The 27635-nt window shown below is 39.0% G+C and overlaps 1 protein-coding gene and 1 long non-coding RNA gene across 5 annotated transcripts in view; one reads left to right on the top strand and one right to left on the bottom strand.

The window, feature by feature from the left end:
• The window catches only part of LOC129446395 (uncharacterized), a 142990-nt gene that overhangs the window by 115136 nt on the left and 219 nt on the right, over window positions 1-27635 (bottom strand). For all 3 annotated transcript variants that reach the window (XR_012372662.1, XR_012372663.1, XR_008645180.2), the window contains exons 2-3: window positions 26761-26839; window positions 4190-4344 (exon numbers count right to left, since the gene is read on the bottom strand). This is a non-coding gene — a long non-coding RNA (uncharacterized lncRNA). The remainder of the gene's footprint in view (window positions 1-4189; window positions 4345-26760; window positions 26840-27635) is intronic.
• Window positions 271-27581, top strand: rfx3 (regulatory factor X, 3 (influences HLA class II expression)). Of its 2 annotated transcripts, XM_055207384.2 has the most exons (17): window positions 271-430; window positions 10821-10945; window positions 11111-11202; window positions 13473-13743; window positions 14791-14865; window positions 16329-16510; window positions 16598-16717; window positions 18062-18183; window positions 18414-18526; window positions 18613-18728; window positions 19274-19428; window positions 19575-19672; window positions 19824-19973; window positions 20088-20299; window positions 22084-22237; window positions 22327-22369; window positions 22614-27581. In XM_055207384.2, exons 2-17 carry the CDS (start codon window positions 10826-10828, stop codon window positions 22889-22891), a joined length of 2301 nt encoding a protein of 766 aa, XP_055063359.2. In that variant the 5' UTR covers window positions 271-430; window positions 10821-10825; the 3' UTR covers window positions 22892-27581. The 2 variants fall into 2 exon arrangements, with proteins under 2 accessions (XP_055063359.2, XP_055063360.2); XM_055207385.2 differs by lacking the exon at window positions 14791-14865.

Below are 27635 nucleotides of genomic sequence, written 5' to 3'. Positions count from 1 at the left end.
TACGTTTACTCATCTGATCAGATTTATCCAATAGAAAGAGACACTTTCATAACAGCACAGGATTTTTTAATATGCACGTCTTCACATCATGAGCGAAACCGAAATAATCAAACTGATGAACAAAATACATCCGAGAGTGCAATGATGTCTCCTCTTCTCAGTTTGAGATTTCACCCATTGATGACTCCGCCTCTTTAGTGAGGCTGTTCGGTTGAACCCAGCGCTTTAATCGCCGCTGACTCCGCCCCCTCCCTCAACGTCACGTTCGGTTGCACGGCGAGCTTTATAGCAACCGTTGCCCTGCGCTGCAGCGCCATAGTCACCGTAGTCCTGGCGACTGTAACCCGCCAACAATAACAACAACAACCCGCTCCTCTCCTCTCCATCCTTACAGCACCTTCCTCTCATCCTCATCCTCACAGCACTGCAGGTGAATATAATCTATATCACACACACACATTACCGGCTGCTTTGCACTCATACTCATTGTTTAACCGCATCACTGTGCTCGTGTTCACGCTTTATGTTGTCATTATTATGAGATGTTTGAGGTGTATTGTGTGTCTGACGAGGTTTTAATCGCGGTTTGACACGCTCGCTCTTTCTCTCGTTGCATTGATGCGCTCCGTCCAGATGTTCAGATCTGCTCATCTGCTTTTATCTATGAAACCTGACGAGCAGACGACATCTGCGCGTTTACGTAATGTTCACAGATCATTGTGATGATTTCAGAATAAATCTGTGAAATGTTCAAGCGGAAAAATCGATAAAACCCGTCGCTTTATTGAAGCGCACCATCGTTTTCTCACGAAGCAGGTGTTGCTAAGCGGCTAATATTAGCATCGTGATCAGAAATGGATTGATTTTGAAATACGATCTCGTGTTACGTTCAGTTTTGCAATGCTTTATTTGATCTTCGTGTTTTGAATCGTTTAATGTGCTCTTGATGTATTAAGCATGAATATTTTGGTCTTTTTTAGTAACGGGGTGTTGCATTATCACTAGCCGTTCATTTAGCCTGTAAATAAAACACAACGAGTTTTCCTTTTAAAAAGATTTTTGTATTTTTATTCTCTATAGATAAATGCTGCCTCGTGGCTTTGAACTGTGATTTTGTGTGATATAATGCAGCATATAAACCTTTATCTGTCTGTCCTCTATTGTTATAAAGCAGGAGTTACTCTTGCTAAGCTATTGGCCCAGAGCCTCTATGGCTGTGTCTCAAGACCTAGTAAGCTGACTATCTAGATATTTTTTTGACTAGAACAGGTGCAGTCTTGGTTTTCACAGACTATGAACAAAAACTAAATGCACTTTCTACCTGTACTGTAGCTCTGGTCCTTATAGATGTGTGTCCATCAGAAACTATAGCCAAAGGTGTGTTTACTTGCTAGATTTTGCAAAAAAATATTGCATGTGCTTATGTTGCTTACAAATGGTGTCTAGCTAGGCATCTCGTGTATTTTTAGAGACCTTTGTTATCACACTTACTATTTGCACAGCTGTGTTAAATCCATCTGTTTATAAGCTCATAGCAGCCGGTCAAATTAATTTAAAACAATGCACATATGAGTGTTTATCCTCGGTTACTGAATGTTGTGCACCAGCAGGCAATGCTTTATTGCACAATGTGTTTGGGAGCGTCACATTGCGGTTTGTATGCTTAAATGTCATAGCATGAGGTTTCGGCAGCATCCTTATCATCACTTTGGCTAAAATGCTTTGTTCTTGTTGAGAAAGATCATAACCAAGTGATGAATGTTTGACAGGAATGCTCAGTTACTTTGGCTGGATTTACACTGCAAATCTTGACGTCCTATTCCAAAACGTTGCCTGTATCAGATTGTTTTTGACGACTCGCTTACATAATATCCGGTATATTCTGCATTTAGCGTGCACACCAAAGCGTTTACGGCGGCGGCTGGCGTTATGTTTTCAATGGAAGCGCCGCGCTTTTCAAAAACACCAGCAGCTGGAGGGTTTTGTCCGGCGCTCTGAGGTTTTTCCGCCCTGAGCACCGATAGTTGAATTTTTTTTACATTTTGGGTGAAAAGCTCAGCTCGTCAATGTCACGTCTCACTCGGCTGTCCAATCACAGTGGAGGAGGGGTGGGACAAATATCACAACAACCAACCGGTGCATTGTCAATGACTGATAAACAAAGCAGAAGTATCAAAGTGCTCAGCTGAAAAAAGATGGCAAGGGCCTAAAGTCGGCAACCGCCTGGTGTTTTCTGCCGCGTTTAAACGCTTTGATGTGCATGCCCCCTAAACACTTAGCAAAACAATTCAAGGTAGACAAATTGACCCAGAACAACAGAGGAAGTAAAATGTGCAATGGACAAAATGATTATACAAGATTATAGAGCTTCATTTCTGTAACAAGTCATAAAACTTCAACATTACTTCGCTAAGTGGACCCGTCATCCTCCATTGCAGTGCTAAGAAGAGTCATGTGATCGCGGGTGTTGTCCACCTGAGTTGACATCATATGCATTTTTAATGACGCACAATACGTCTTGAGATGGGAATATCCGATCTATCTGCTTACATAGCGGACTAGAATGCATGTATCAGATTCATATCAGATTTATTTCCACATATGAATGAGTCCTGAAACTGATCAGAGAATATCAGAATCGATGCACTTTTTTCCTGCTTGCACGTTCGTGGGTCATATCCGATCTGTGCCCGTAAGAGTGCCACGGAAATGAGTCACTTAACATGTACTATAAATGAGGCCTTAGAGGAGAAACCCAAAAAACGATTGAATGCCTTTGTCATTTTGATGTCATTTCTTATTGTTAAATTCTTAGGCCACAAGAATTCTCATTCATTTTCATTTCTAACTTCCTCTCATTCAGTCATCCGTGATCAGTAAATGTTTGGTTTGATTAATCTTGTGCAATATTATTGATGCACATTTGAACCAGAAATAAAATATTTTTACATTTGTTATGTCCATTTCATGTTGCTTTAGTTTGCAGATGTTTTGGCTTCATGACTGTAGTTGACAAAGTTTTTTTGTCTCTCATGCTAGCTAATGCTTATTTCTAGTCGTGTGTAGGCTCTGCGTAGCCTGACGTGCACCTCGCCACAATTTTAAACAACGAGTCTTTTCTACGTGGACCACAAGCGCTATGATTGGTCCACTTGAACCCTTCCCGTAAGGTTAAAAAAAACCTGTGTTCCATTTCTCCAAAGGCATTTACGCTTGCGACAGTAAGAACAAAGATGGGCCAAGTTGAGGAGTGATTTAACTCAAACTGCATCAAAAGTCGCTGTTTATTTACCTCCATCACTGCTGGTATTCTCAAATAATAGGCTGCGTCTAAAACCATTTACTTCCATACTATATAGTAGGCGAAAAGCAGTAGGCAAGGCATTAGTATGTCCGAATTCATAGTATTACAAAATAAAAAAGTGAAAAGTACACGGGTGACCTACTACTTCCGGCAAGATCTCGAAGTGTTCATTCAATGGACTTTTTACTATACCGTGAGCCCTCCGGAGAAAAGTTATCCAGCGAAGAAGAAGGAGAGGTTTTGTTTTATTAAAAAATGTCCAAAAGCAGTAATGCAGCTCTCTTCAAATGCAAATACATATATTAAACAGCTGTCCCTTGTGGTTAAATTGCGCTTAATGTCATTCCAGTTAACGACTAACTTGTTGTTGTTATGATGACGTATGTCACGTGATGTATCAACATCATTCATACTATACATATTTATACTATATATTACATACTGTTTTAATGGTCGATGAGTAGATACTTCATCTAATTGACATCTACATAGTAGCTACTCACACTATGCAATTTCGTATGCAGCCATACACAACAAGCCGCTACTGCTTCTTCATTTGTGGGTTTACTGGCTAAGCTTCTTCTTTTTCTTTGGTTTTTGCACTGCTACTGTGGGTTACACGTGTGTTTACTAGCGGTCTGCATGTGTAATTGAAAGTATTTATGAAAACTAATGTGTCAAGGCTACACCGTAGGACCTACGTACAACTAAAACAAGTCATTTAGTGGTGGTTTAAGAGTTTCTGTGTACTTGTAACAGCTAAAAGACAGTGTCAGGTACAGAAACATCAGTTTTGTTGTCTCTAAAGGGGATAGAGAAATGTGACCGGTTCACAGATATTTCAAAGCACTTTTGCCTGAGGTTTGGTTGTGTGAGTCTCATCACCTAAACAAATCGCTGAGGGTTTCTCAGAATTGCATCAGGGTCCTCTGTGAGATGCTGTGCCGTCTCTGCTCCCCTGTTGTCTTCATTATAGGTTGAGGAACAGGTGTGTGCCGTGAGATGCTGGAGAAGACCTGACATGTGCTCAGTGGAGCTACCTGAGAGAGAGAGAGAGAGAGAGAGAGAGAGAGAGAGAGAGGCAGCAAGGGATATCACTCCATCCAGTCTGCTTTATTAAGCCATTGTTGGGTTATTTTGAAATAAACACAGATTTAAGTAAACGTTTAGACTTTTATTGAGTTATAATGGCACCTGTTTGAGCTTTGATGTTGTGTTCCTCTGAAAACAAACGTGAACCATCTAACTAATGAAGTTTATTCCAGGTGCTTCTCTAGGGTCCAAAGCTTAAGGCTTACTTTCTAGCTTTTCCATCCCTCAGCTACGTGGTTAATAGCCAAACCATGAGGGCAGGATGTCAGAAACCGCTAGTTATCAGCTCACGTTACCACTTATCTACCGTCAGGTGTAGAATTGAAATGGGGCTGTGCCACCTGTCCGCAGTATCCTATTGCCTTTCCAATCTCTTTAAGAGATCCTGATTGGCTAAATAATTCATATCCATTTCATTTTGAGTTAAATTCATTGAGCTTGCACGTGTGTGGGTGGATAATATACAGAGAAAATCTTTCTTTAGATTTGGTTTTTAATTAAGATTAATCAGGAGTCTTTCATTTCACTGCTGTTTTTTATTTCTACCACTGTGGCAGTGCTAAATAAAGATCATCTACTGTAATCTCTTCAAATGTCTTTGTTTCAGCGTCTCTTAATGTATTTTAGAGTAGCAGACAACTAAGAGATGTGTTTAATGTCTGTAATTAAGGAAAATTTGGGATGATTAGAGGAACTTGCAGTGTTTAACTCATGTGGATTTTATAAATGTCTAATGTTGATACAAATATCTACAGAGTATGGTTGTCCATTGACAATATATATATATTTTTTTATAAATTTTTTAGCGATGCATCGATGCCACACACAAAATATCGATATGAGGTACCTTTATTTTGACTTTCCGTGTCCTCATTTCTTGACGTAACCATCTACACATATCCACCAAAGCGCGCGCTTTCGTTTATTTTCGTGTGCTAGTCTCAGCAAGTGAATGCAATGCAGCAACAAAATATTTGAGGCAGTGAAAACACAGCGTAAGAAACAGAAGACGTTGTGACTGCTTTCGGACGCAAGTTTGGAAAATGGATTGGACAAACAGATGAAAGACTTTGACTGTTCCCATCATAATGTAATGGCAACGCTGTTTGTGTTTTTGTGACTCCAGATTGGACACGTTTATTAACCACAGCAACATAAATAGATATATTGATCAATCACTATGTTGATGCTGTGATACCCCCTAATGACGTAAGCGTGCTTAACCCTTCAGTCCGCGTCGGGGCAGATTCAGGGGTGTGGGGGTAGAGAAAGAACGAGTGTTGCCCTCCTCTTGGGCCTTTGTTACCCTTCGGCTTTGGAGGCTATAGTCGCTCGGTGGAGTTGTGTGTTTAAGTGGGCCACTGGGGAGTAAATGAATAAGAGGAGGTGAAGAGGGGGAGATTCAGACAGGTGCCTGTTTATGCACACTGGGAGCAGGTGGGGTTAACACAATATCAACTACTGCTTTTGCCTTACAACACAGATTTTACAGCGGACATCGAGTGGTGACCCTAAAATTGATGATCAGTTTAAATATTTAGAAAAAGTCAAAACGTTGAAATTTTGCATTACAAGCTGCTTAGACCTAAATGTACATATATGTCATGTATTGCGACCAATTTGGTGATTCGATTGTTTTGTGTGTTTGTATATATAGTGTTAATTCGATTTAAATTGGATTCAGTCCAATATCAATTTAGGACTTTTCACACAGAGATTACGGAAAATACAGGGAAAATGCGTCCGGGATTTGTCTGGGATCGTTTGATTTTTGGTTCATTCTCACTGCCAAAGATTTTCTTGAATCTGTGCGTGCATTCACACGCATACCGTAAAGATCCCATAAAGACACGTCACACATTTTTCCACAGTGTCTGAAGTTTGTTAATTATCTGTGATTTCTCTCTGGAAAAACCACACACGCTTGCAGATCATAATGAAGGTGTTATGTGCTTTTCTGTCATGCTGGTGAATGATTTCAGCTTCAGCGCTGATAGTGACGAGCTCCCTGATCTCTGCTTCAGTCCAGTTTGGGAGATTTCTTGACATGAATGTTGATCTACCGTATTTTCCTGACAATAAGTCGCTCTGGAGTATAAGTCGCATCAGTCAAAAAATGCATCACGAAGAGGAAAAGAAGAATATATAGAAGAATATATAACTTGCACTGGACTATACGTCGCATTTATTTAGGAAAGTATTTCACAAAATCCAAGCCCAAGAACAGACATTTAATCTGGAAAGGCAAGTTATTCAACTAAACAATGGTTTCTCATTCTCTTCAAACTGGGGCTCCACGATTGATCGCAAAAAGAATCACGATCTCGATTCATACATACATGTGATCCTCTTTGTAAATGACGGCGATTCTCTTGCATGTATAGTATTTCTCTGTATTCAGATGCTGCATTCACGTTTTCACGTATTTACATTACAACAATCCAGATGTTATGTCATTCAAACTTGCCTACACCCACACAGTGTAAAACCAAACCAATTCATTCACCAATTAGACCCGATCGTTTCTCTCCTCTATTCTCCTCATTTGCGATGTTTGGCTGTCACTCGCATGACGTATAATACAGCGGCAAACCTAAACACAGTCGGTTTACATGGTGGATTTGGAGCGGGAATTTTAACAAAAATCAGAGGAAAAACAAGCACCATTGCAGAAAATCTCTGGACATTTTTCAATCCGAAGGCGGCAGCCTCCGGAGGTCGCATATGCAGGCTGTATACGTCATTGAGCCTGGTTTATCTCAACTGAGCAAAACAAACATATTAAAATTTACGGTTAACTAAGAATAATAGTTGACTTTATAATTGTTAATATTCTGAAATAAGACGTATAAGTCTTGATGACGTATGCAGCTTAGAAATGCGACCTCCGGAGGCTGCAGCCTTCAGATCGGCCTTTGTATCATCGTTTAGTGTTTTTAAAGTTTTAAGGTCAGTATGAATAAATTTTGACATATAAGTCACACCTGACTATAAGTCGCAGGACCAGCCAAACTATGAAAAAAAGTGTGACTTATAGTTTGGAAAATACTGTATGTGTTTAAATCCCTGTGTCAAAAAGCTGAACCATAGCTGCTTGTTGCAATGATACGCACGTCCTCCCGACGGTACGCCGCTTATGGCATTGTTTCTGCCTCTTGTTCACACAGAAAGCTTTCCGTGAATGTTACGTGAGTGATCCCAGAACATTTACAGGACGTGTTTGTGTTCACATAGAATCCTCTCTGCCAATTTCACAAAAACTTAAGTTAAGTTAAGGATTTAAGTTATCAATATTACACAAAAACATTTGTTTTGCAGAAATGAAATTTATTTGTTGTTTAAGGCCTAACTTTGAGACTTGCATGTAATGCACGGATCCATTATACTGTTTCACATGCATGTTTTTTCTAAATTGGTCACAGTCACACAACAGACTATGTTTACGAGTAGGGCTGGGTATTGGCAAGGGCCTCACGATATGATACATATCATGAAACATGGCTCGTGATGCAATGTGTCACGATACGATACAACATGTGGCAATACATTTTCTCTTTTTTATCAAAAATGTATAAAAAAAATTGAGCTGAATTTTTTTTTAAAACCTTTTTAAAGCCAAAGTGCTTTCACACGTCGGCTTTGAAAGCTGCAGGTGTTTTTAAATGTTCTGCCATTTTCTCACTCCTGCTAACTTCTGAGACATTGGCCAAATGGCCGTATATGACAGACAACCGACAACTACAGCAGCGGCGGAGGGTTTTGATGGGTTTTTAAAAATACCGATATTAGAAAGTGAAATATTGATACACTATCGTGGAAAAATTATCACGAAAGTTAGCTGTATCAATATTTTTGCACACCAATCACTGAGGACAATCACTGAATTTTGAAATAATTTTTTATTCTTTGCTCAAATATTTTAATACAAACAAATGATGCAAACGTGCAAATTATAAACTTAAGTGACGATGAAGCACTGGTCTGTGCTGGCAAGTACCAATTTTATCAACTGTCCAAAGCATCGTTCACACTTGCCCCGAGCCATTGTACCCTCCTTATGAGCCTTGCCTGATGTAAAGCACGCACATTAAGAATCGATTTAGGAAATTCCCAAATCGTTAATGTTTTGTTTAAATAAAAATGAAGAAACAATCTTTATCCCCTAATAGTCTGGCTCATTATTTCTTGTTCTTGACAAAGTTTAGTTAATGGTTTTTGGTATTGAGGACAGGTCATATAATCCGTCTGTGTTGACATCTGCGTAACCTTTTTAGCCTCAGCAAAGTTTTAATTTATTTTGATTGGACGCACAAACTTTGATGTCAACGCAAACAATTTTTTCCTTTTATTCTTTGCTATCTTGACTTGCTTTTTTTGCTGTGAATATTGTTTTTCCTTGTCCTGTAACCCATCAGAAAAAAACCCATCACCCACTTGTGATTTAAATTGTTTATTTTGACTCCAAATGCAAATGTTGAACTACTGACTGACATTACTCTCATAAATCACATCATGTCTCAGATTTGATGGCATATTTAAAAACGCAATGAGGCATTTATGAGCGCTTGCACTGCAGATCCACATCTGTTGATTTTCTTATTTTTCAATTTAGCTTGAAGCAATTATAAGGCACTGGGTTTTATAAAAGAATATTAGTGTTTAATAAAGGATTGTGAAAAATCTAATTAAAACCTTAGTTGTCATAATTCAACACTAACGCACCGTCATGCTTCAAGAACATCACCGCAAAATCCACAATAATCCACCGAGCACAAAGACATTTCAATAATATTAGAATCCAGTGCGAGTCTATTGACTCATTAGTCTTCATTGGAAATGGCTGTGATTATGTGTGAAGCAGGAATGCTGGGTAATCAGACGTTTAGTGTTGAGGGGGAGGTGAAGTGAACACAACACCACCTGCACCCTTCAGGTAAATGAGAAACAGAGGAAGAGGAGGTGAAGAGAAACCTCCGGGGAGAAATGCTGGGCTGTCGGGAGATACCGGGGTAATTAACCTGGAGAGACCTGATCATGGAAACTTCCTTGAGCTGCCTGTATGATGGAGTTTTGCTCTTCAAACGACGCTCGTTTACATGCTTACAGCTTTTAAAGATGAAAAGAAACACAAAATATTACTTTGTGTAATTTATATGGCTAATTTAAGTGATGTTACAGTGAATTAATGAGGAAAGTTGACTGTGTGAACTGAAATTTCATAGGGAGTAAAACCCACAGAGACGATTAAATATTAACTTCATTTATTGCTGTGGACACAGGCAGCATTCTCCAGTTATCTCACACACAGCTCATACACTTCATCGCTTTTAAATCTTTATGTTATGAGCAAGTGACTAAAAGATTTTCTTTCAACCTGTTTAACTGATGATCTTCTGTGATTTAAAAAAAATGCTTTTATTAGTTGGGTTTGCCTAGGAAATCATAACTATTAAAGGGTACATCATGAAAAGCTGACTTTTCCATGTGCCATAATTAGGTCCCCAGTGCTTTTATCAATCTAGAAAATGGGAAAAAGATCAACCCAGTAACTTTAGTTTTAGTGAACCAAAACTAGCTAATTGAAATTTGGCTCCCCTTGTGATGTCAGAAGGGTATAATAAAGCCCCTTAATCTGCACTTTCCAACCACAGCACTGCCATTTAGTGCAGAGAGAGAAAATAATTGAGTTTCAATTTCAACAAACCATCATTATGGCGATCAGCGTTTGCATTTCATCAGCTCATTTGCATTTTAAATGACACACCCAAAAACATTTGCTCACAAAGTGGCAATTTTAACATGCTATAATAAATTATCTTTATGGTATTTTGAGCCAAGACTTCACATACGGACACCAAAGATTTATTTTACATTTTAAAGAAATCTCATAATATGTCCCCTTTAAAGGAAATGAGAACTATATTAGTTTGCAGCACTTATAGTTCAATAGTTCACTTGTAGAACAATAAAGTAATTTTTATCCGCTTAAAAAAGCGACGTTTTATTTTGTGCCACCATGTTACTACTAATGTAAGTCTTTAAATAGGGAAAACATGGAAGTGTTTGGTGGCTTCTAAATTCATCCCTGTTTGGATCCTAAGGAATGAATGGGGCTAGGCTAAATGCTAACACATTCACAAAGCACTGTACAAAGATTAAGTGCACGCATTGAATAAAGATAGGCATGTATTCATTCATCTAAGTTGAGGTAAGAACATAGTAAAATATTGAAAAACGGTGGTGTTTTCCTTTAAAATTTCTCTTATTTATACTGCACAGATAAAACAAACTTCAGACATAAAGGTATGTCAGATCATGCTGCTTGTTGATATCATAGAGATTTTTCTGAGATTAACACGCGTTACATTGTGTTGTATGGCATAAAGTGATGTTGTTGTTAAAAATGCTTTCCGGTGTGTTTTAGGCGCCATGCAGACCCCAGAGGCAGGCGCTGACTCCGCGTCTAACGTTCCCCTCCAGACCAGCGTGCCTGTGCAGCCTGCGGTCAGTGCACAGCAGGTGGCGTCTCAGGTACCCATCCAACAACAGGTAGACATACACTTAAACCACTTCATTATCAATACATATGTCTTAAAAAACATCTTGTTGTCTGTGTTGTATTAAAAAAGCGTTACCATTCTGAATCTTTATTTAATGTACAGTCTGTATTGTGTGGCTGTTAGTGTGATGATGTGTGTTTTTGTGCGATTACAGGCGCAGACTGTTCAACAGGTCCAGCATGTGTATCAGGCACAGGTGCAGTACGTTCAGGAGGAAAACAACAGCGTTTACACCAATGGAACCATGTGAGTTTCTTTCGTACACAAGGTTTACAGTTCCACACACATTGGTGTTAATGCGACAGACGCTTGCTTTTTATTCTCCAATAATTCCCTGCCATGTCCCTACAGTCTCTGTGCCTAATAAATATCAGTTCCTCCAGTTTTGCACGATTGCACAACAAAGCGCAAAATCATCAAAATGTAGCGTTATTTTGCAATCTTGCATAATTTATTTCATCGCAAAATAATCACAAAAATTAAAAAGATCTCATAATTTTTTTTATAAAATTATCTAATAATATGTCATGATACGGAGTAGGCAACTTGGTAAACATTCTGGCTTTATTTTACCAACGCCCATAAACAATCTCTCCCTCCAGCACCCTGCGCCCCACAGTTCATAGTCAATTACAATCTCCTGAGCACATATCACTACATTTAATTATAAATGTTTTTAATTGAAAGGTCATATGTGAAAGGTCTGTGTGAAACCTGTGTGGCGCATCTGCTCTCTCACATAAATGACAAAAACTGGGTTAAGCATTACAATTTATTGTTTTGTAGTCCCTATATTAAGTTTTTGGAAACTTGAGACACAAAAGAAAGGCATCTGTCCACTATCATCTCATCTCAGTGTAAGCAAACGTGCGCCTGTCAGCGCGTGAGGACCGAACTCCTTTTTTAGGCTTTGCACATGAACGGTTACAAACATGCATTAATAATAACACACAGTTTAGGGAAGGGGTAGTTATGGACTTTGTGCATTACTGTAGGTCCGTTGTTTTTAATCTTTTTAAAAAACGACCTTAAAAAAAAACAATTACGTGACGCACATCTCAGTGTTGGTGATAAAGATTGATTCATATGTTCTTATTAATATCAACCATTTTTTTCAAACATTCATGCGGCTGAAGTGGTTAATTATTTTAATTAAATTTTTATTAAATCATCCTACAACCCAGTTTTTAAACCACTGTGTGACAGCTGTCTATGTTAATCATAAAACAAACAAGTGTATCTGTATTTTGAAGTTGTATTTATTTGTCATATTTTCATTTTGTTTCTCTGTTCTTATTTTATCGCTGACTGTTTACTTGATTAATTACTTGAACATCTTAATATTCAATATTTTGAGAATTTTTTTATCCCCCACAAATTTCTGGAAATTACCACCGCAAAATCACAAAAAAGTAATGAAATACTGGATGGACTGAAATATAGAGAAATATCCTTCACAATATAGTTCAAAACAGGCATATCCTATGGATACCATTAGTGATTGATTGATATGGGGTTTTTTGATGGCCGATGCCGATATGTATGGCCGATATTACACAAATATAATTACAGTAAATAAGAGAAAAACAGAAAATTGGTGAAACTACATAAACATTTGTTATGCATGACATTTATTAATATACCCTTTTAAATAACTTATGTCTTATAACATAATTAATAATTTACATAATAAACAATGTGGATCTGACGGTACTGTTTAAATATGTGTGTTGAACAAGTATGTTGTTTTGTGTGAATAATGATTGGTGATTTTACAAATTTAAGTAATAGAGAAATTTACTGGCCGATTGAAAAGATTTATCAGCCGATGCCGATAATAAAAAAATCAACATATCAGCCGATATATCGGTCTATCACTAGATACCATCAACCTAGTGTTAATGCTTTCATAGCTTACCGGATGACAGCAATATGTTTATTATAGACCTTAAAGCGTTTAAAAATACAGATTGACATGATTGTGAAAAGCTCACAAACAGGTGTGTTTGTGTAATGTCAGCAGAGAAGCTGCAGTCACTGAAACATGAGAGAGGATTGTGTTCAGTCACCTGAAAATGACCACAAGTATCAGCGAGTGCTCGGCGTAAGAGGGTCGAGAGCTTTCTGTGATCATGTGCTGCTGTACCTCTGCACTAAAGCACTTTAAGAAAATTCACCTCCATACATCTTACCTGAAACTTCTCTCTCAGCACCATTCACATTTAGAAATGCACTCAGCATGAAGATTAGATCTCCTAAATTAGCTATTATAAATAAAATGTCATCAGCCGAAAGCACGTATCAGAATGGCAATCAAAAGCAATGTTCTCTATGAAAATAGTTATGCTGTGGTGATTTCTGTATCCATGGAAACAGCACTCTCACCTGAAGCTGAAAGCACGCAAAGCCATCAAGACACGACTTATGTTTTTTCAAAGTCAATTAAAGAAAAGCAAGCGTGCTGGTATCGTTTCACAACGAAAATAATCATTCGTTGTTTGTTTGTTGTACGGCAGACGGACGTATTCTTATGCCGAGCCACAGCAGCTGTACAACCAGAACAACGCCGGGAACTACTTCGATACGCAGGGCAATTCGGCTCAGGTGAGCACCGTGGTCACGACGCACAGCATGTCCAACAACGGTAACGGCAACGGCGCTCTGGCCATGGGCCTGTCGGGAGGTCAGATCATCAGCAGCTCTGGAGCTTATCTGATTGGAGGAAACTCCATGGACGGCTCCGCCCCTCACACTGCAGCGCAAAGCACCAGAGCCTCTCCTGCCACGGTGAGTCACAGTCACGGATTGCACGGATGTCGTCTGAACGTGGAAAACACAAACGTGCTGCACTACATCTTATGTGTGTCTCTAATAATAAAACCAAACCAATCAGGAATCATCACTGTTAATTATTAATTAATTAGTGATGTCAAAAGATTAATCGCCATACAAAATAAAAGTTTGTTTTTACATCATGTGTGTGTGTGCACTGTGTAATTATTTTGTATATATAAATACACACACCTGCATGTATACATTTAAAAAAACATTTACACATTTATTTATTTATTTGTTTATTTATTTATTTAGATTTATTTTATATTATATATAAATAATTTTTCTTACATTTATACATGCATGTATGTATTAAAAAAACATTTACATATATTTTAATTTATATTTGTTTATTTATTTATTTATTTAGATGTATTTTATATTATATATAAATATTTTTTCTTACATTTATACATGCATGTATGTATTAAAAAACATTTACATATATTTTTATTTGTTTATTTATATATTTATTTAGATTTAGTTTTATTTTATTTATTTGTTATTTTAAACACAGATATATATTCTATAAAAACAAAATTTTATTTTGTATGTGATTAATCTTTTGACAGCCCTAGTACTTATAACCAAGGAATCTTTTTTGTAAATATTTTTATTACACGGCCCATGGAGCTAATAGTTTAACATCCCTAGTATGCCATCATTATATCAAATACTTTAATTTGATATAATTAATTTCAATGAATTAAAATCACCCCGAGGCTAACAAATGAAATTCAAACTTATAACTTCCTAGATTTAACTTTATATTGCTGGTGGTGGTCTGGGTAAAAACTATATTCCTCTTCTGTGTCGAGTTGTGATTGGATGACAGTAAATGTGTGCTGTGTGATTGGTGGCTGGGATGCTGTAGGTGGGTCATTTTCTGCTGCTCGTCTGTGTGGTTTCAGTACAGCTCTCTGTCGCTGCATCCTTTGTTTGATTTTATTTTTTTCTTTCTGTTTTGTTTTGTTCTACCTTATTCTTTTGCTCTATCAGATTGAAATGGCGATTGAGACGCTCCAAAAGTCTGAAGGTTTGTCCAGTCAGAGAAGTTCGCTGCTCAACAGCCATGTAAGTTGTAACCATGACAACCACGAACAGCTTTGCTTTGCCTGTCTCCTTGCTATCTGCTTCGGTACTTTACGCTTTTCCTGTCTCTGTAGCTCTTTCTCTAATGTTTTATAAGATATGGGGCTATGCCGCTCAAGTTTTCTACAGTTTTACATGTCATTTATTGATTCATCTGTGTATTGACCCTTGACTGAAGTTAACAAGTATCAATCAAACATTAATAAACAGAATTCACTAAAAAATAATTTTGTTAAAATGTTTGTTTTTTTACGGTTTACATGCACAAAAATGTTGTCAATCTGACTGAATTTTATCCAATTGAAGGTTACGACAGTATAGTTTACATGCACCATAAACATTGCAATCTGATTAAAATCTTGGTTTAAATGTACACACCATATAATCCAAACCAAACATCTGTGCAAGGGCACAGCCAGGGTTGCCAGATTCTCGAATCAAACCCATCCCAATAGACATTGAAAACGAGCTCAAAAGCATCCCAATGACTATTCAAATCCCAAATACTAATAACTAACTCAAAGAAATAAATCAACTCCCTGAAACGGTTTTAAAAGTTGCAATAATTCGCAATAAACCAGAGGACTTGGCAACGCAGGGCACAGCATCTCTCATCGGGTTCACACTTTATCTCTGAAAAAAATTACAAAGTCAAAGTTGGAGAAAGTTGTTCTTAAGAAGTTTTCAGATATAGGCAAAGAAAACACTTTTAAAAATTTTATTTCTTTATGTAAAGTTATGAATAAACACTGCAGAATACAGCGCGTGACCACATTACCATAATAATGTGTTGCCATTGCATCACTATTGCATGTTTCTGTGATGAGAATCATGTGATACGTAAATAAGAGGTAAATATAATACGTGAACTTAAGCACAATTCTTCTGCGCATGTGCACAAGATATTTTTGTATCTGTTTGAGAAAATACTACGATTCACGCTTACATGCGTATTTTTTTTCTTAATGATCGGATCACAGATTGACCTACACCACCCCTTTCAATACAATCGAAATTTGCATCCGATCGACCTCAATGGTATTGATTACGGTGTTTAAAAGAAGGCTTTTCAATACGATTGAGCCATCAATACGATTACAAACTGATAATTTGTTGCATGTAAACGTACCGAGTGTGTCAGTAGAAAACATTTATATGGATTTGCATACAATTTTTTAACAGATCTTTTTTATTATACTTTCTCTGGAACCGTTTTTTTAAAAATAGATTTAAATCTCTACTTTGTTCCAAGTATCTTGGACATGTTGCCACACTTCAGATGGGTTTCTCTGTGTTTTCTGTCTCTGTATGTATCGTGAGTATAAGGTGAATATTTTATGTTGAGCTCAACTTTTAAGTAACAGTGACAAAATGAGCCATTCATTTTGAAAGCTGTATTGATGTGGTAAAGTGTCTAAAAACAGATTGTGTTGTGTGTTTTACAGCTGCAGTGGTTACTGGATAACTATGAGACAGCAGAGGGCGTGAGTCTGCCCCGTTCAACCCTCTACAATCACTACCTGCGTCACTGTCAGGAGCAGAAGCTCGACCCAGTTAATGCTGCTTCTTTCGGGAAACTCATCCGCTCCATCTTCATGGGGCTCCGCACTCGCCGCTTGGGCACCCGGTAACCTCTCACCTCACACTGTCCATCTTTCTAACTGATGTACGGTGGAAACTGACAGTAGTATCATTGTGTCCTGCTTGAATTCAGGGGAAACTCCAAGTATCACTATTATGGGATCCGCGTGAAGCCGGACTCTCCTTTGAACCGACTGCAGGAGGACATGCAGTACATGGCATTGAGACAGCAGCCCGTCCAACAGAAGCAGAGGTATTCTCATCTGTGTTAAGCTCTCTGACCTTCCTTGTCTGTTCTGATAGCAACTTCATAATTAAGGACAGCATGGCTTGCATACTTCACAATGAAATGCTAGAATGCATTGCAAAATTGACTTCAGAAATGGCCATTGTAAATATTTTTGTATTTCATTCAACACCAACAAAGTATTGATACAGCGGTGTCAAACTTTTGTTAAAGGTGCCAAAGAATGCATTGTAATAATCTGTTAAATTGTTTGCTGATATCTACACTGAAGGTTTGTGTCTTTCTTAAAGGTGCAGTGTGTAATTTTTAGAAGGATCTCTTGACAGAAATGCAAAATATTATACAAAACTATATTATCAGGGGTGTATAAAGACCTTTCATAATGAACCGTTATGCGTTTATTACCTTAGAGCGAGATCTTTTTATCTACATACACCGAGGGTCCCCTTACACGGAAGTCGCCATTTTGTGCCACAATTTTTCTACAGAAACCCTTAACGGACAATTTTTTTTACTAAGTTGTCTCCGACGATTACATGTTTGTCTGGTGGCGGCTACCGTAGCTTCTCTGTGTTTCAAAAGCGAGGGGTGAGCAGTGGACTGAGCCGTTGGTTGCAATTCGCAACCTCACTACTAGATGCCGCAAAAATTTACACACTGCACCTTTAAGTGCAAAAATTATCCAGAGACTGTTTTTCATGTCCATTTATAACCTCAGGATTTGCCTTTAGAATGAAATTTTTTATTATTACCTTATTTGAAAGGGTCATGAATAATAATGTTGAGCTCTGCTCTAATTGGCTATTTCTCAGAGCAGCTCATTCAGTAGCTCTATGTGTGTGTAAACAGATCTTATGTTTGAGTCTGTATCAGATGAAGATACAGATTTTGAGGAATAATCAATTGTTTGGAGATTGTTAATAAATGTTTGTGTTTTTTTTCAGTATGGACCTGCAAAACGTAACTGTAAAGTCAATAGTAGAACTTCAGCTTAAATGCTAGCATATAGCGCTAACTCAGTCGTCACAACTTTGTTTTTAGCATTGTAACAACATTGTACTTAATTTAATGTTGGGGTGTACATCTGGACTGTAACGTCATATGATGTTATGCTGAGATTGGTCTGTGCATTCACAAGGTTTACATCATAAGGAGGAAACAATCGTGTTTAAGGCTCATGATATGTCATTACCATGTACACCACTCTTTTTATTCATCTATGCCTAGATAAATACAGTTTTACATTCTATGGCACCCTTAATCTTCATTGGTATTGACTCTCATTTGAGTCTCTAATGTTTTTTGTGTTCTTCATTGATCATGAGGTAACATCTCTTTGTCCTTTTCCAGATTCAAGCCACTACAGAAGGTGGATGGCATGACAGGGGAGAACTTCAGCAGTGGGCAGCACACTCCCAATACTGCAGAGCAGAACTTCATTGCTCAGAGTCAGCACCATCAGCAGTTCCTGGGTAAATATGAAGCTTGAAGGGATAGTTCACCCATCATTTGTTCATCCTCATGTTGTTCTAAACCTGTATGTATTCCATTATTCTGTTGAACACAAAAGATGTTTTGATAAGTGATGGTAAGCACACAGCGGATTGTAACCACTGACTTCTATAGTAGGAAAATCATTATGGAAGTCAATGTGTGCTTCTGTTTTGGCTGTGTTTCTTAACGGCTCTCTACGCTCCATTAGATGCCTCCAGAGCTCTGCCAGAGTTTGTTGAACTTGACCTCGGAGAGCCTGTGGAAGGCATCAATTCAGAGGACGTCAAAGCCCTTCAGACGCTATACAGAGAGCACTGCGAGGTTGGCCGTTATCTGTTACGATCATCACTCGATGAGGCGTGTTGAATTAAAGTTTGAAGTTGTTCTGTTACTGTTTTTCCTTGCAGGCCATTTTGGATGTGGTGGTAAACCTTCAGTTTAATCTAATAGAGAACTTGTGGCAGACTTTCTGGCGCTATTCTCCATCCAACTCAATAGAGGGCGTCACCATAACAGAAAACAGGTATGTCCCATCACTTTAGCATTTATGTCAGCAACTAGGGATGTGATGGTGGAAGTATTTTACCACCGCGATGATAATGCATGCGCATTGATGCATATAGGCTAAAATATAATGCATACATATATTTTGAAATATAAAAATTTAAATGAGGATCAGATTTACGTTTCTTAACAAAGTGCGTGTTCATCGGTGCCGATATCGCAATGCTTAGGTTACTTAGGAAGAAAGATAAGCACTTGTAAATTTTTTTTGCATGGTTTTAGACACGAAATGTGAAGCAAGTGAGCATATGTGCTTGGTCATTTCGGTGGGTGCTTCAGCCCCGGATTGTTCCGCCCGATCACTGATATCAGTTGCCTCCCCTTACAAATAAGTCTGCAGGCTATTTGCATTCACACAAAATTGAAGACATCTCGTTGGGCTTTATATTTTTAATAGTTTGTGACGTGCACACCACCGCAGTGGTACGTCACAGCCCTATTAGAAACTAATAGTTTAAACAAAACAAAAAACATGATATTTGACTTGCAATAATTGTCGTGCAGTGGACTGAGTGAAATCGAGGGCCGTCTGCCACGAGCCCAACTGATCCTGATCTGCCGAAATGATGCAGTCCTGAAGTGGATGAATGCTTGTGATCATCTGATGTATCAGGCCCTCGTGGAGATCCTTATCCCTGATGTTCTGAGACCTATTCCTAGTAAGTGGTGCAAGAGATTCTGATCACAGTGTTTGCAACACCTGTAATTTGCTAAGACTGCTGGCTTATTAAAGGTCATTTTTCTGTCGTTTAATTCCAAAAGCCAAATTTATTTTCTGACCTCTTCCTTTAACTTAAATCACCAGGTGCCTTGACTCAAGCCATCCGTAATTTTGCCAAAAGCCTTGAGGGCTGGCTCACCAACGCCATGAGCAGTATTCCCCAGAGAATGATCCAAACCAAGGTCAGACTGTGGAGTGTAACCAGTCATACTAGCACAATTTAGTCCATTCTGGCTATGTTTAATTATAATGAATGCATGACCGCAGCAAATTTAGCTCCAGTAATAATGTCTTCATCCTCTCCGTATATTCTGACTTCATCTACTCTTGCAGGTTTCAGCTGTTAGTGCCTTTGCTCAGACCCTCCGCAGATACACGTCTCTGAATCATCTGGCGCAGGCGGCCCGTGCGGTCCTGCAAAACACCTCCCAGATCAACCAGATGCTTAGTGACCTCAACCGCGTGGACTTCGCCAACGTGCAGGTACATCAAATTCTCCATGGCTACTTTTCCTCAAAGCTCCAAGGAGTGTTTTTAAGAATGGGTGATGTTTTACGAAATGTTATTCAGAAGACTTTTTTTGTTGATAACCTACAGGAACAGGCCTCTTGGGTGTGTCAGTGTGAAGAGGGGGTTGTCCAGCGTCTAGAGCTGGATTTTAAAGCCACCCTTCAGCAGCAGAGCTCATTGGAACAGTGGGCAGCTTGGCTTGACAACGTGGTCGCTCAAGTTCTCAAGCCATTTGAAGATAAACCACTGAGTCTCCCCAAAGCAGCGCGCCAGTTCCTGCTCAAATGGTCCTTCTACAGGCAAGACTTCTCAAAATCTTTAAAGCAGCTTACATTGTTACATATGTTTAGTACCTCAATTGTTTGTCATTATGTTATTGGAAATATAATAACAGACACTAAGGGCCAGATAGGGGTGGGCGATAAACCGGTAGACATAATTAATCGGTAGAAATTTGTCAACCGGTAGAGATTTTGGACTATCGTTTCTATCGAGGTTACATGCCCACATCACGCTCCTGTGCGCGTGGTCGCGAAAACGTAACGTTTGTACACGTATTTAAGCACTGCAGTTTTAAAACAAGTTATTTTAAGCAATTGAAACACAGACAACAGATCTGTATGCGTGCGTTCTTTCTGTGTGTCAGAAGCGGACAAGTCGCACGGCCGCTGCTCTTTCTGTCTGTGAGGAGCGCGCAAGTCGCGCGACCGCTGCTCATTAAGCTCGTGAGCATTTTTCCGCTTTATTGGCCTTAAATACACATATGCGTCAAAATTCCCGTCTTTGCAAGCATCCTCATAAACATGACCAGTTAGGTTTTAAGAGAAAGTAAACAGCTAAAAGAGAAAGCACATGTTTAACAGTGTATTGGATCTGGACTTTGGTCTTAAAGGGGAAGTTACCTAATTTTGCTCCTGTCTGTCACTCGTGTTAATCAAACAGCATTGAGAAAAAATCTCTCACTGCTCCTGATTAAATCACTTTTCTACCTTAAATAAAAATATAGGCTTATACATACATACATGCATAATTATTTATTATCATTCTTAAATCATTGACTGTTTATCTTCAGAGAGCTTGAGTTTTTTCGTTTTTATTTTCTTTCTATGCTTGTATATGTTTTTTGTGAGAGTTGTGGACATTTCTATGGTGTTGAAGATTTAAGCCTTATTAAAACATAAAAAACTCTACCGTGAAATATATCGTTATCATGATATAAAATTAATCCTATTGTGATAGAAGATTTTGGTCATATCGCCCACCCCTAGGGCCAGATTTATTAAACGGGGAAATTAGAGTGAGACCGCAATTCCCATAAAGCACTGATTGGAGTGGTAATATCTGCAGATCATTTACTAAAAAGGCACACATTTAATAACAGTCGCAACAGTTGATTTCCATAATGACCAACACAATCTACTAAGAGCAGTGCAAATTAGTTCAGGGTTGCAAATATGCAGAGCTGATGAGGTGCAGGTGATCTACACCTGATGCACTTGAGTTCAGCACCACGGATTTATATGTTCCTCTGGCATTCCAAATAGACTGTTTGGTGTTAAAAAAAATCCTCTGCATTGTACCATGCGCTTTCTGATCTCTGCGATGCCTCCTTCTATTAGCAACAATTGCAGCCATTTCAAGCGCAAAATGATTTAAGACATGCATTTGGTGCAAATACCAGTAATAACACGCACGCAAACATTAGTAAATCGTGTTGTGTGAATCATTTAAAAAATCTCCTCCAATAAATTTTGTGTCTGAAAATGGAAACTACTAGAAATGCATATGCAATAAGTTAATTCGCAAAAATAGCAAGACTACAACTTTTTCAGCGCTAATTATTTACTGCATGTCTTATGTAAGTCTCGACAGTTGTTATTTTACGCCAAAATGATGGTTTGCGCTGACACAAGCTGTTAGTAAATTTGGCCCATAATGTGTTATCAGTGGGACTTTACTTCTAGAAATAAGGCCAGATTTCTTCAAACCTTCCTAAATCTGCTTAGACCAAAAACAAAATCCTTGTTTTCAGAGTCTTGACTTCAGAGCAACTTCTGTTAAGTAAAAACGGTTCTCATTACAGCTCGATGGTCATTAGAGATTTGACCCTCAGAAGCGCCGCTAGCTTCGGCTCTTTTCACCTTATCCGCCTGCTGTATGATGAGTACATGTTCTACCTGGTGGAGCACCGTGTCGCCCAGGCAACCGGAGAGACGGCCATTGGAATTATGGGAGAGGTGTGGACTGTGTTTGTTGGTGTAGCCCAGAATATGAGCTGTGAAGCTATGAAGTCTGTAATCTAATATTATTGCTGTTTCTATCACAGTTTCAGGACCTGAACACCATGTCACCGGCCAACATTGACAAAGGTATTGGACTGTACATACCATATGTAGAGATGCACCGATCGACCAGTGGCAAAAGAAAATCAGAGTCCCACCAACAGAAAAATCGGAATCAGCCAAGAAAACTGCAATCGGTGCATCTCTAACCCTATGTGGTCCTGTGGATCAGTATTTTGTTTGTTCTTAAATACTTAATCATTGGAATTTCCATTATCCCATTCTTGGTACACCGTTTCACCATAGTGCAATTTATTCCTGTTCCCGACAGATGAGGTGAGCGAGATGGACAGCGACCTGGACGAGGAGGTCGACGAGTCGGACGAGCCGCTCGCCAAGAGAGAAAAGGCAGAGACGGAGGTGATTCAGGTTCTCCAAGTGGGGGCTATGGAGGACGGCAGCAGCACGGTGGTGGGCGTGGTCCAGCCCAACATTCTCGGATCTTTACCCCAAACCACCGGCAGTCACACCGAGCTCATCCTCGGCTCATCCGGAACCAGCACCATTCGCCACTGCGGCAGCGTGGGAAACACGTACGCCTCTGTGTGAACGCCCGAGACGTCTGTTTCTCTTCTCCTGTCTTTTGTCTCTCTCACTACCATCTCTCTGTCTGTCTGTAAACGTCCATTCTCATCTTTAATGAGACGTAATCTACACGACGGTTTACATCACAGAAACACGATGCACAGCTGCTTCTCTTCGACCCATCTGAAGCTCTACGGTGGGTCATCTGCAAAGTTCTGATGAACTACTCAAAGTAAATCCACACTTGAAGATGTGACGAGATGCTGATTGTAATGACTGAAGCCCTCGTGTTAATAGGAGACATTTGTTGTCGTCGTCGTTGTTGTTGTTGTTTTTTAATGACACAGAACTCAAATCCAAGCCACTAACTCCACATGAGAATATACCGTTTGCCTAGTCAATATTTATCACTTCTCGATTTTATTGTACTGATCATTGTTTACAGTTTGGTTTAGAAGACGTAATTGGCCAAATGTTGCTTGCCGTTTGCCGTTTGGTTAGAGAGTGTAAAGTCTTGCTGGCTGTGTAACTGTGCTGCTATGATGGAAGCAGGCCAGACGACCGTACTGAACATATAATGAGCTTGCCGCCTTTTCACCTTCTGTACTCTGCAGTCCTCCGAGTGTTTCCAATTGCCTTCTGTTTGTAGACTTGTTGCTGTTTGGTAGGCTGAAGAAGACGTCTGTCGTTGTACATATATATGCTGCATGTACAAAATGTGTCGTGGCTCTTGGGAGTTTCATTTTTTTACAGTTGGGACCAAAAACACAGGAGTGAGAGACGACCGGCTGTCCTAGGGCTTTATCGAAGCTCTGTTGCCTCTCAAACCTGTGCGACATTGCAGAGTGAATGTCAGGGATTTTCTGTACCTCGGGTTCAATTTAGTGCCTTAACTCAAACAACAGCTTTTCATTCCATCTAGACGCTAATGCGACCGTGAGGAGGTCGTTCGGTTCGGTTCAGACTGAAAACCACACCGTTGGAGAATATTCATAGTCTCGCGTGTGTAGACATCTGCCTTCTGATTTGATCGCCGTGGACTTTGGCTGGATTTGTGCTCTGACACCAGCGGTTATTGCATGAAAATTCAGGACGGAGGCCGTAACGTGTCTGTCGCTCAGCTGTCCAGGCTTGTCCTGTCCTTTATCCACTGGAGTTCAGTGAAGGACGTTGTGCATGTGCGTGTGTGCGCGCGTGTTTGTCGGTACGTACGTGAGAGCTCGAGCGCGGGGTGTTTGTCGTTTGATTGTTGTGTGTTTGTACCTTGTCACCCTACCTCATATACCAGCACTGCTGGTCTCAATGACACAACGAGTCCTGACGTCTAGAGTTGTGTCATTCTTTGCTGGCCCACATGTTGTCATGTGATTTAAATTAATTGCTGACCCCCACAAAAATGAATATTTGTATTGTGGAACAAACGTCGATATGCTACAATATAAATCTCTATAGGTATACAAATATATGATTACAGTTAAAAGTCATTCTTTGTTTTTTACCTGCATGTATAGCTGGCAGTCAGAAGTGGTGTTTAATTTAGTAATAGCTTGTTGTTTGTTTGGTTTCGTTTGCTTTTTTAATAAACTATGAAATGGAAACGGGGTGTTAACCTGATGGTTGTAATGCCGTAAAAGACACTCCTATATCTCTTAAGTGCTGGATTTGGGAAAACCGCATCCGTTATATATATGTTATAGATGAAGTCCACCGTTTGGTTTCACTCGGACCACCGTATGGACAGATACGATTTCTTTTATACTTGACTTCTTATCGACTGCTGTCCTATAATGAAAACACTGGAAAACCGTAGTTAAGTGTTTCAATTGTCTTTACTACTGACATAAAAAACTTGATTCATTTTTTTGTAACTGACTGTGTACACAGATGTTTGATTTATTCACCTGTATTATGAGTCTTGAAGGAATATTCCACTTTCATAAAAAAAATCCAGATAATTTACTCGCCCCCATGTCATCCGAGATGTTTGTGTCTTTGTTTCAGTCGAGAAGAGATTACATTTTTGAGGAAGGCGTTCCAGGTTTTTTCTCCATATAGTGGACTTTATTGGACCCGGGTATGCCTCATAAGTCTTGAAAAGTGAAGCCTCTGGCTTTTTTATCGCCTCCTGGTGGCTGGCTGCAGTACAAGTCATAAACCCCACCCTCTCCATTCAAACGAATGGGACTCAAAAAATGTACACTTCCAATAAATGTTTGCGAAAGATGGTTTGAGTCCTTTCAAGTAGTTGTTATCACGCTGTATATGTTCAAGTGTTCATTTTTGTGATAAGTTTCATTTTAGCTAGTAATTTGATGCTATAGAAACGGGGCGTGTCATTATGATTGGCGTGGTTGAATTGGTCATGCAAGCATTTGGGCAGAAGTTTGGCTCCACTGACGAGTCCTTCTGCACATGCCTTGGCTCCAAACTGACATTTTTACGCAACATGGCGGCGACCATGGTCGGACATTTTTGGCTTCAATTCATTAAAATGAAGGGAGGCGACGTCGCGTCGTCCATCTTTTTTTACAGTCTATGATTGGACCTTAACAGTTTGCAGTTCAGTGCAACTTCGGGGGACTCTAAACGGTCCCAGCCGGGACACCGGGAGCTTATCTAGCGAAACGATTTTCACCAAAAAAATGTATACTTTTAAACCACAACTTTTCGTCTTGCACTAGCCGTGTGATGCGCCAGCGTGACCTTACTATTACGTAATCATGTGGAAAGGTCACGCATGACATATCGCTCCAGTGTTTACAAGTGTGAAGAAAGGGGAGCGTTCAGATGTTGTTGTATGTGGAATGATACTAATTAATGTCTTTGTGTCAGTTTATTGTTTTAAATGGTCCGCAAATGTGCGTTTCACATAATGTAACGCGTGACCTATCCAAGTGATTATGTAATACGTAACATGGCGCGTCACACGGCTGGTGCAAGATTAAAAGTAATTTTTTTGGGCAAAAGTTATGATGGTTTTGCTAGATAAGACCCTTATGTCTCGGTTGGGATGGTTTGGAGTCCTTTGGGGCAGCATTGAAACTGTAAACTGTTGAGGTCCAATAAAGTCCACTATATGGAGAGGGATCCTGGAATGTTTTCCTCAAAAAAACTGAATTTCTTCTCGACTGAACAAAAAGACGGGAACATCTTGGATGCCATGGGGGTGGGAAATGATCAAGATTGTTTTTATAAAAATGGAGCATTCCTTTAATTTTACTGTGAGAGATGAATCTGTCTGTTAAGTATATCTCTATTAATGATTAATTTAAACAGGAAAACCCATCCTGATCATTGCTGTGTTCTGATATCTGTGTCTGAGTTACTGATAATCATGAGGTTGATTTATAATTCTGTGTCATGTGCAATGTGAGGAACACACAGCAACGTCACCTTCTCAACAGTAATGAACTAAAGATATCCTACAGGACTGTAACTTACTTTTGAGATTATGTGATTTACCTTTAATTGTTTTGGATGGTTTTCCTAACAAAATGACTTTTTTCTTCTTTCTTTGTCTTTTGGTGCCTGGAGCACACAGCTCTTCACTGGATAGTTTAATAGATGTCTTGATCTCGTGTGATGACACTCAAAGTGCTCTTGGTCTTGCATGCCTTTTTTTATGTGCTGCTACGATATTATGAGTTGCTTCTCTCTCATATTTTTATTTTGGACAATGTGCCAGAAGCTATAGATCAGTTCAGTGCGTTCATTTCAAACCGCATGCCTGTTTCTACTCGAACCTTGCCAAAATACAGCTGAAGATTCACGATACAGCTAAAATCACACAAGGGCACACCAGTACTTTTCATTTGTAACAAAAATTAGCAACTACTTGAAAACACGCTGATATCAACATATCAACCCCGGGATGCCGCAGAAGCTTCACTTACCATAGACGACAGTGCCTTTGATTTCATTAAGACCTCCAGAACAAGCCAACAGATGGACCTTCAGCAGCACCACACAAACCTATGATAGCACACACAGTTTAAAGGCACCCAAACGTCATGAATCAAACTGTAAGAGCTGCACTACCATTGTCATCATGATCTCGCTTTCCTTTCTATTGTACGTAGAATTACACACTTGGTTTTTTCTTCTTTATTTTTGAGGAATATTTTAAGTGCCATTCGACTGTTTACGTAGTAAGTCATGGCCTGCTGTAGCGCGTTCAAATGCAAGCACAAGTATCGTGGTACTCTGAGAAAAAACATGTCCCACATGTAAATATTGAGAGAAAATGGAAGGATATTTATTTAAAGTCCCTTACTTTTCAGCAGTTTAATGATAAATATCTTTGAAAGTGTAAATTGTGATTTTTTTGTCCCCCCCCTCTCTATGGATTTGGATGATATCTTGTATCTTACATATACAGTACGTATGTATTTTTTCCTTTCTGTGTGTTGTTCCAATTTACCTCTTAGTAAATTATATCCTCTGAGAATTGGTAAAAGCTAACTAATACGTGTAGAGTTATTTGTATTGTGTATTTTACATGAAGGATAACAAAACTGGGGAACTTTTATATTTATAAAATTATATATTAACATTTTAGTGTGTCAATATGAGGAAAATATAGGAATTATCCAAGACACATGTAGTTTGTTTTTTCTGAATATTTCAGACTTGAGCTCAGGCTAGCTTATTAGTGTTGTTTTCTTAAATTTGTGGCTTGTCTTTCAATTAATAAACATTTTCTTGTTGAAATAAAGGCTGGTGGGTGTCATACATTTAAAGAAGTACTTAACACTAATATTTGAACTGT

The sequence above is a fragment of the Misgurnus anguillicaudatus genome, chromosome 12, assembly GCF_027580225.2.
Source record: "Misgurnus anguillicaudatus chromosome 12, ASM2758022v2, whole genome shotgun sequence".
Classification (NCBI taxonomy): Eukaryota; Metazoa; Chordata; class Actinopteri; order Cypriniformes; family Cobitidae; genus Misgurnus; species Misgurnus anguillicaudatus.
Note: the sequence above shows the minus strand (reverse complement) of the source record. Positions and strands in the feature narration are given on the sequence as shown.

Excerpts from the sequence above, each read along its gene's own strand:
- rfx3 (XM_055207384.2), top strand. The coding sequence starts at position 10,826 with ATGCAGACCCCAGAGGCAGGCGCTGACTCCGCGTCTAACGTTCCCCTC. Across the intron at positions 18,527-18,612 it reads TATACAGAGAGCACTGCGAG|GCCATTTTGGATGTGGTGGT; the intron begins GTTGGCCGTTAT and ends TTTTCCTTGCAG. Across the intron at positions 19,974-20,087 it reads TGGACTTCGCCAACGTGCAG|GAACAGGCCTCTTGGGTGTG; the intron begins GTACATCAAATT and ends GATAACCTACAG.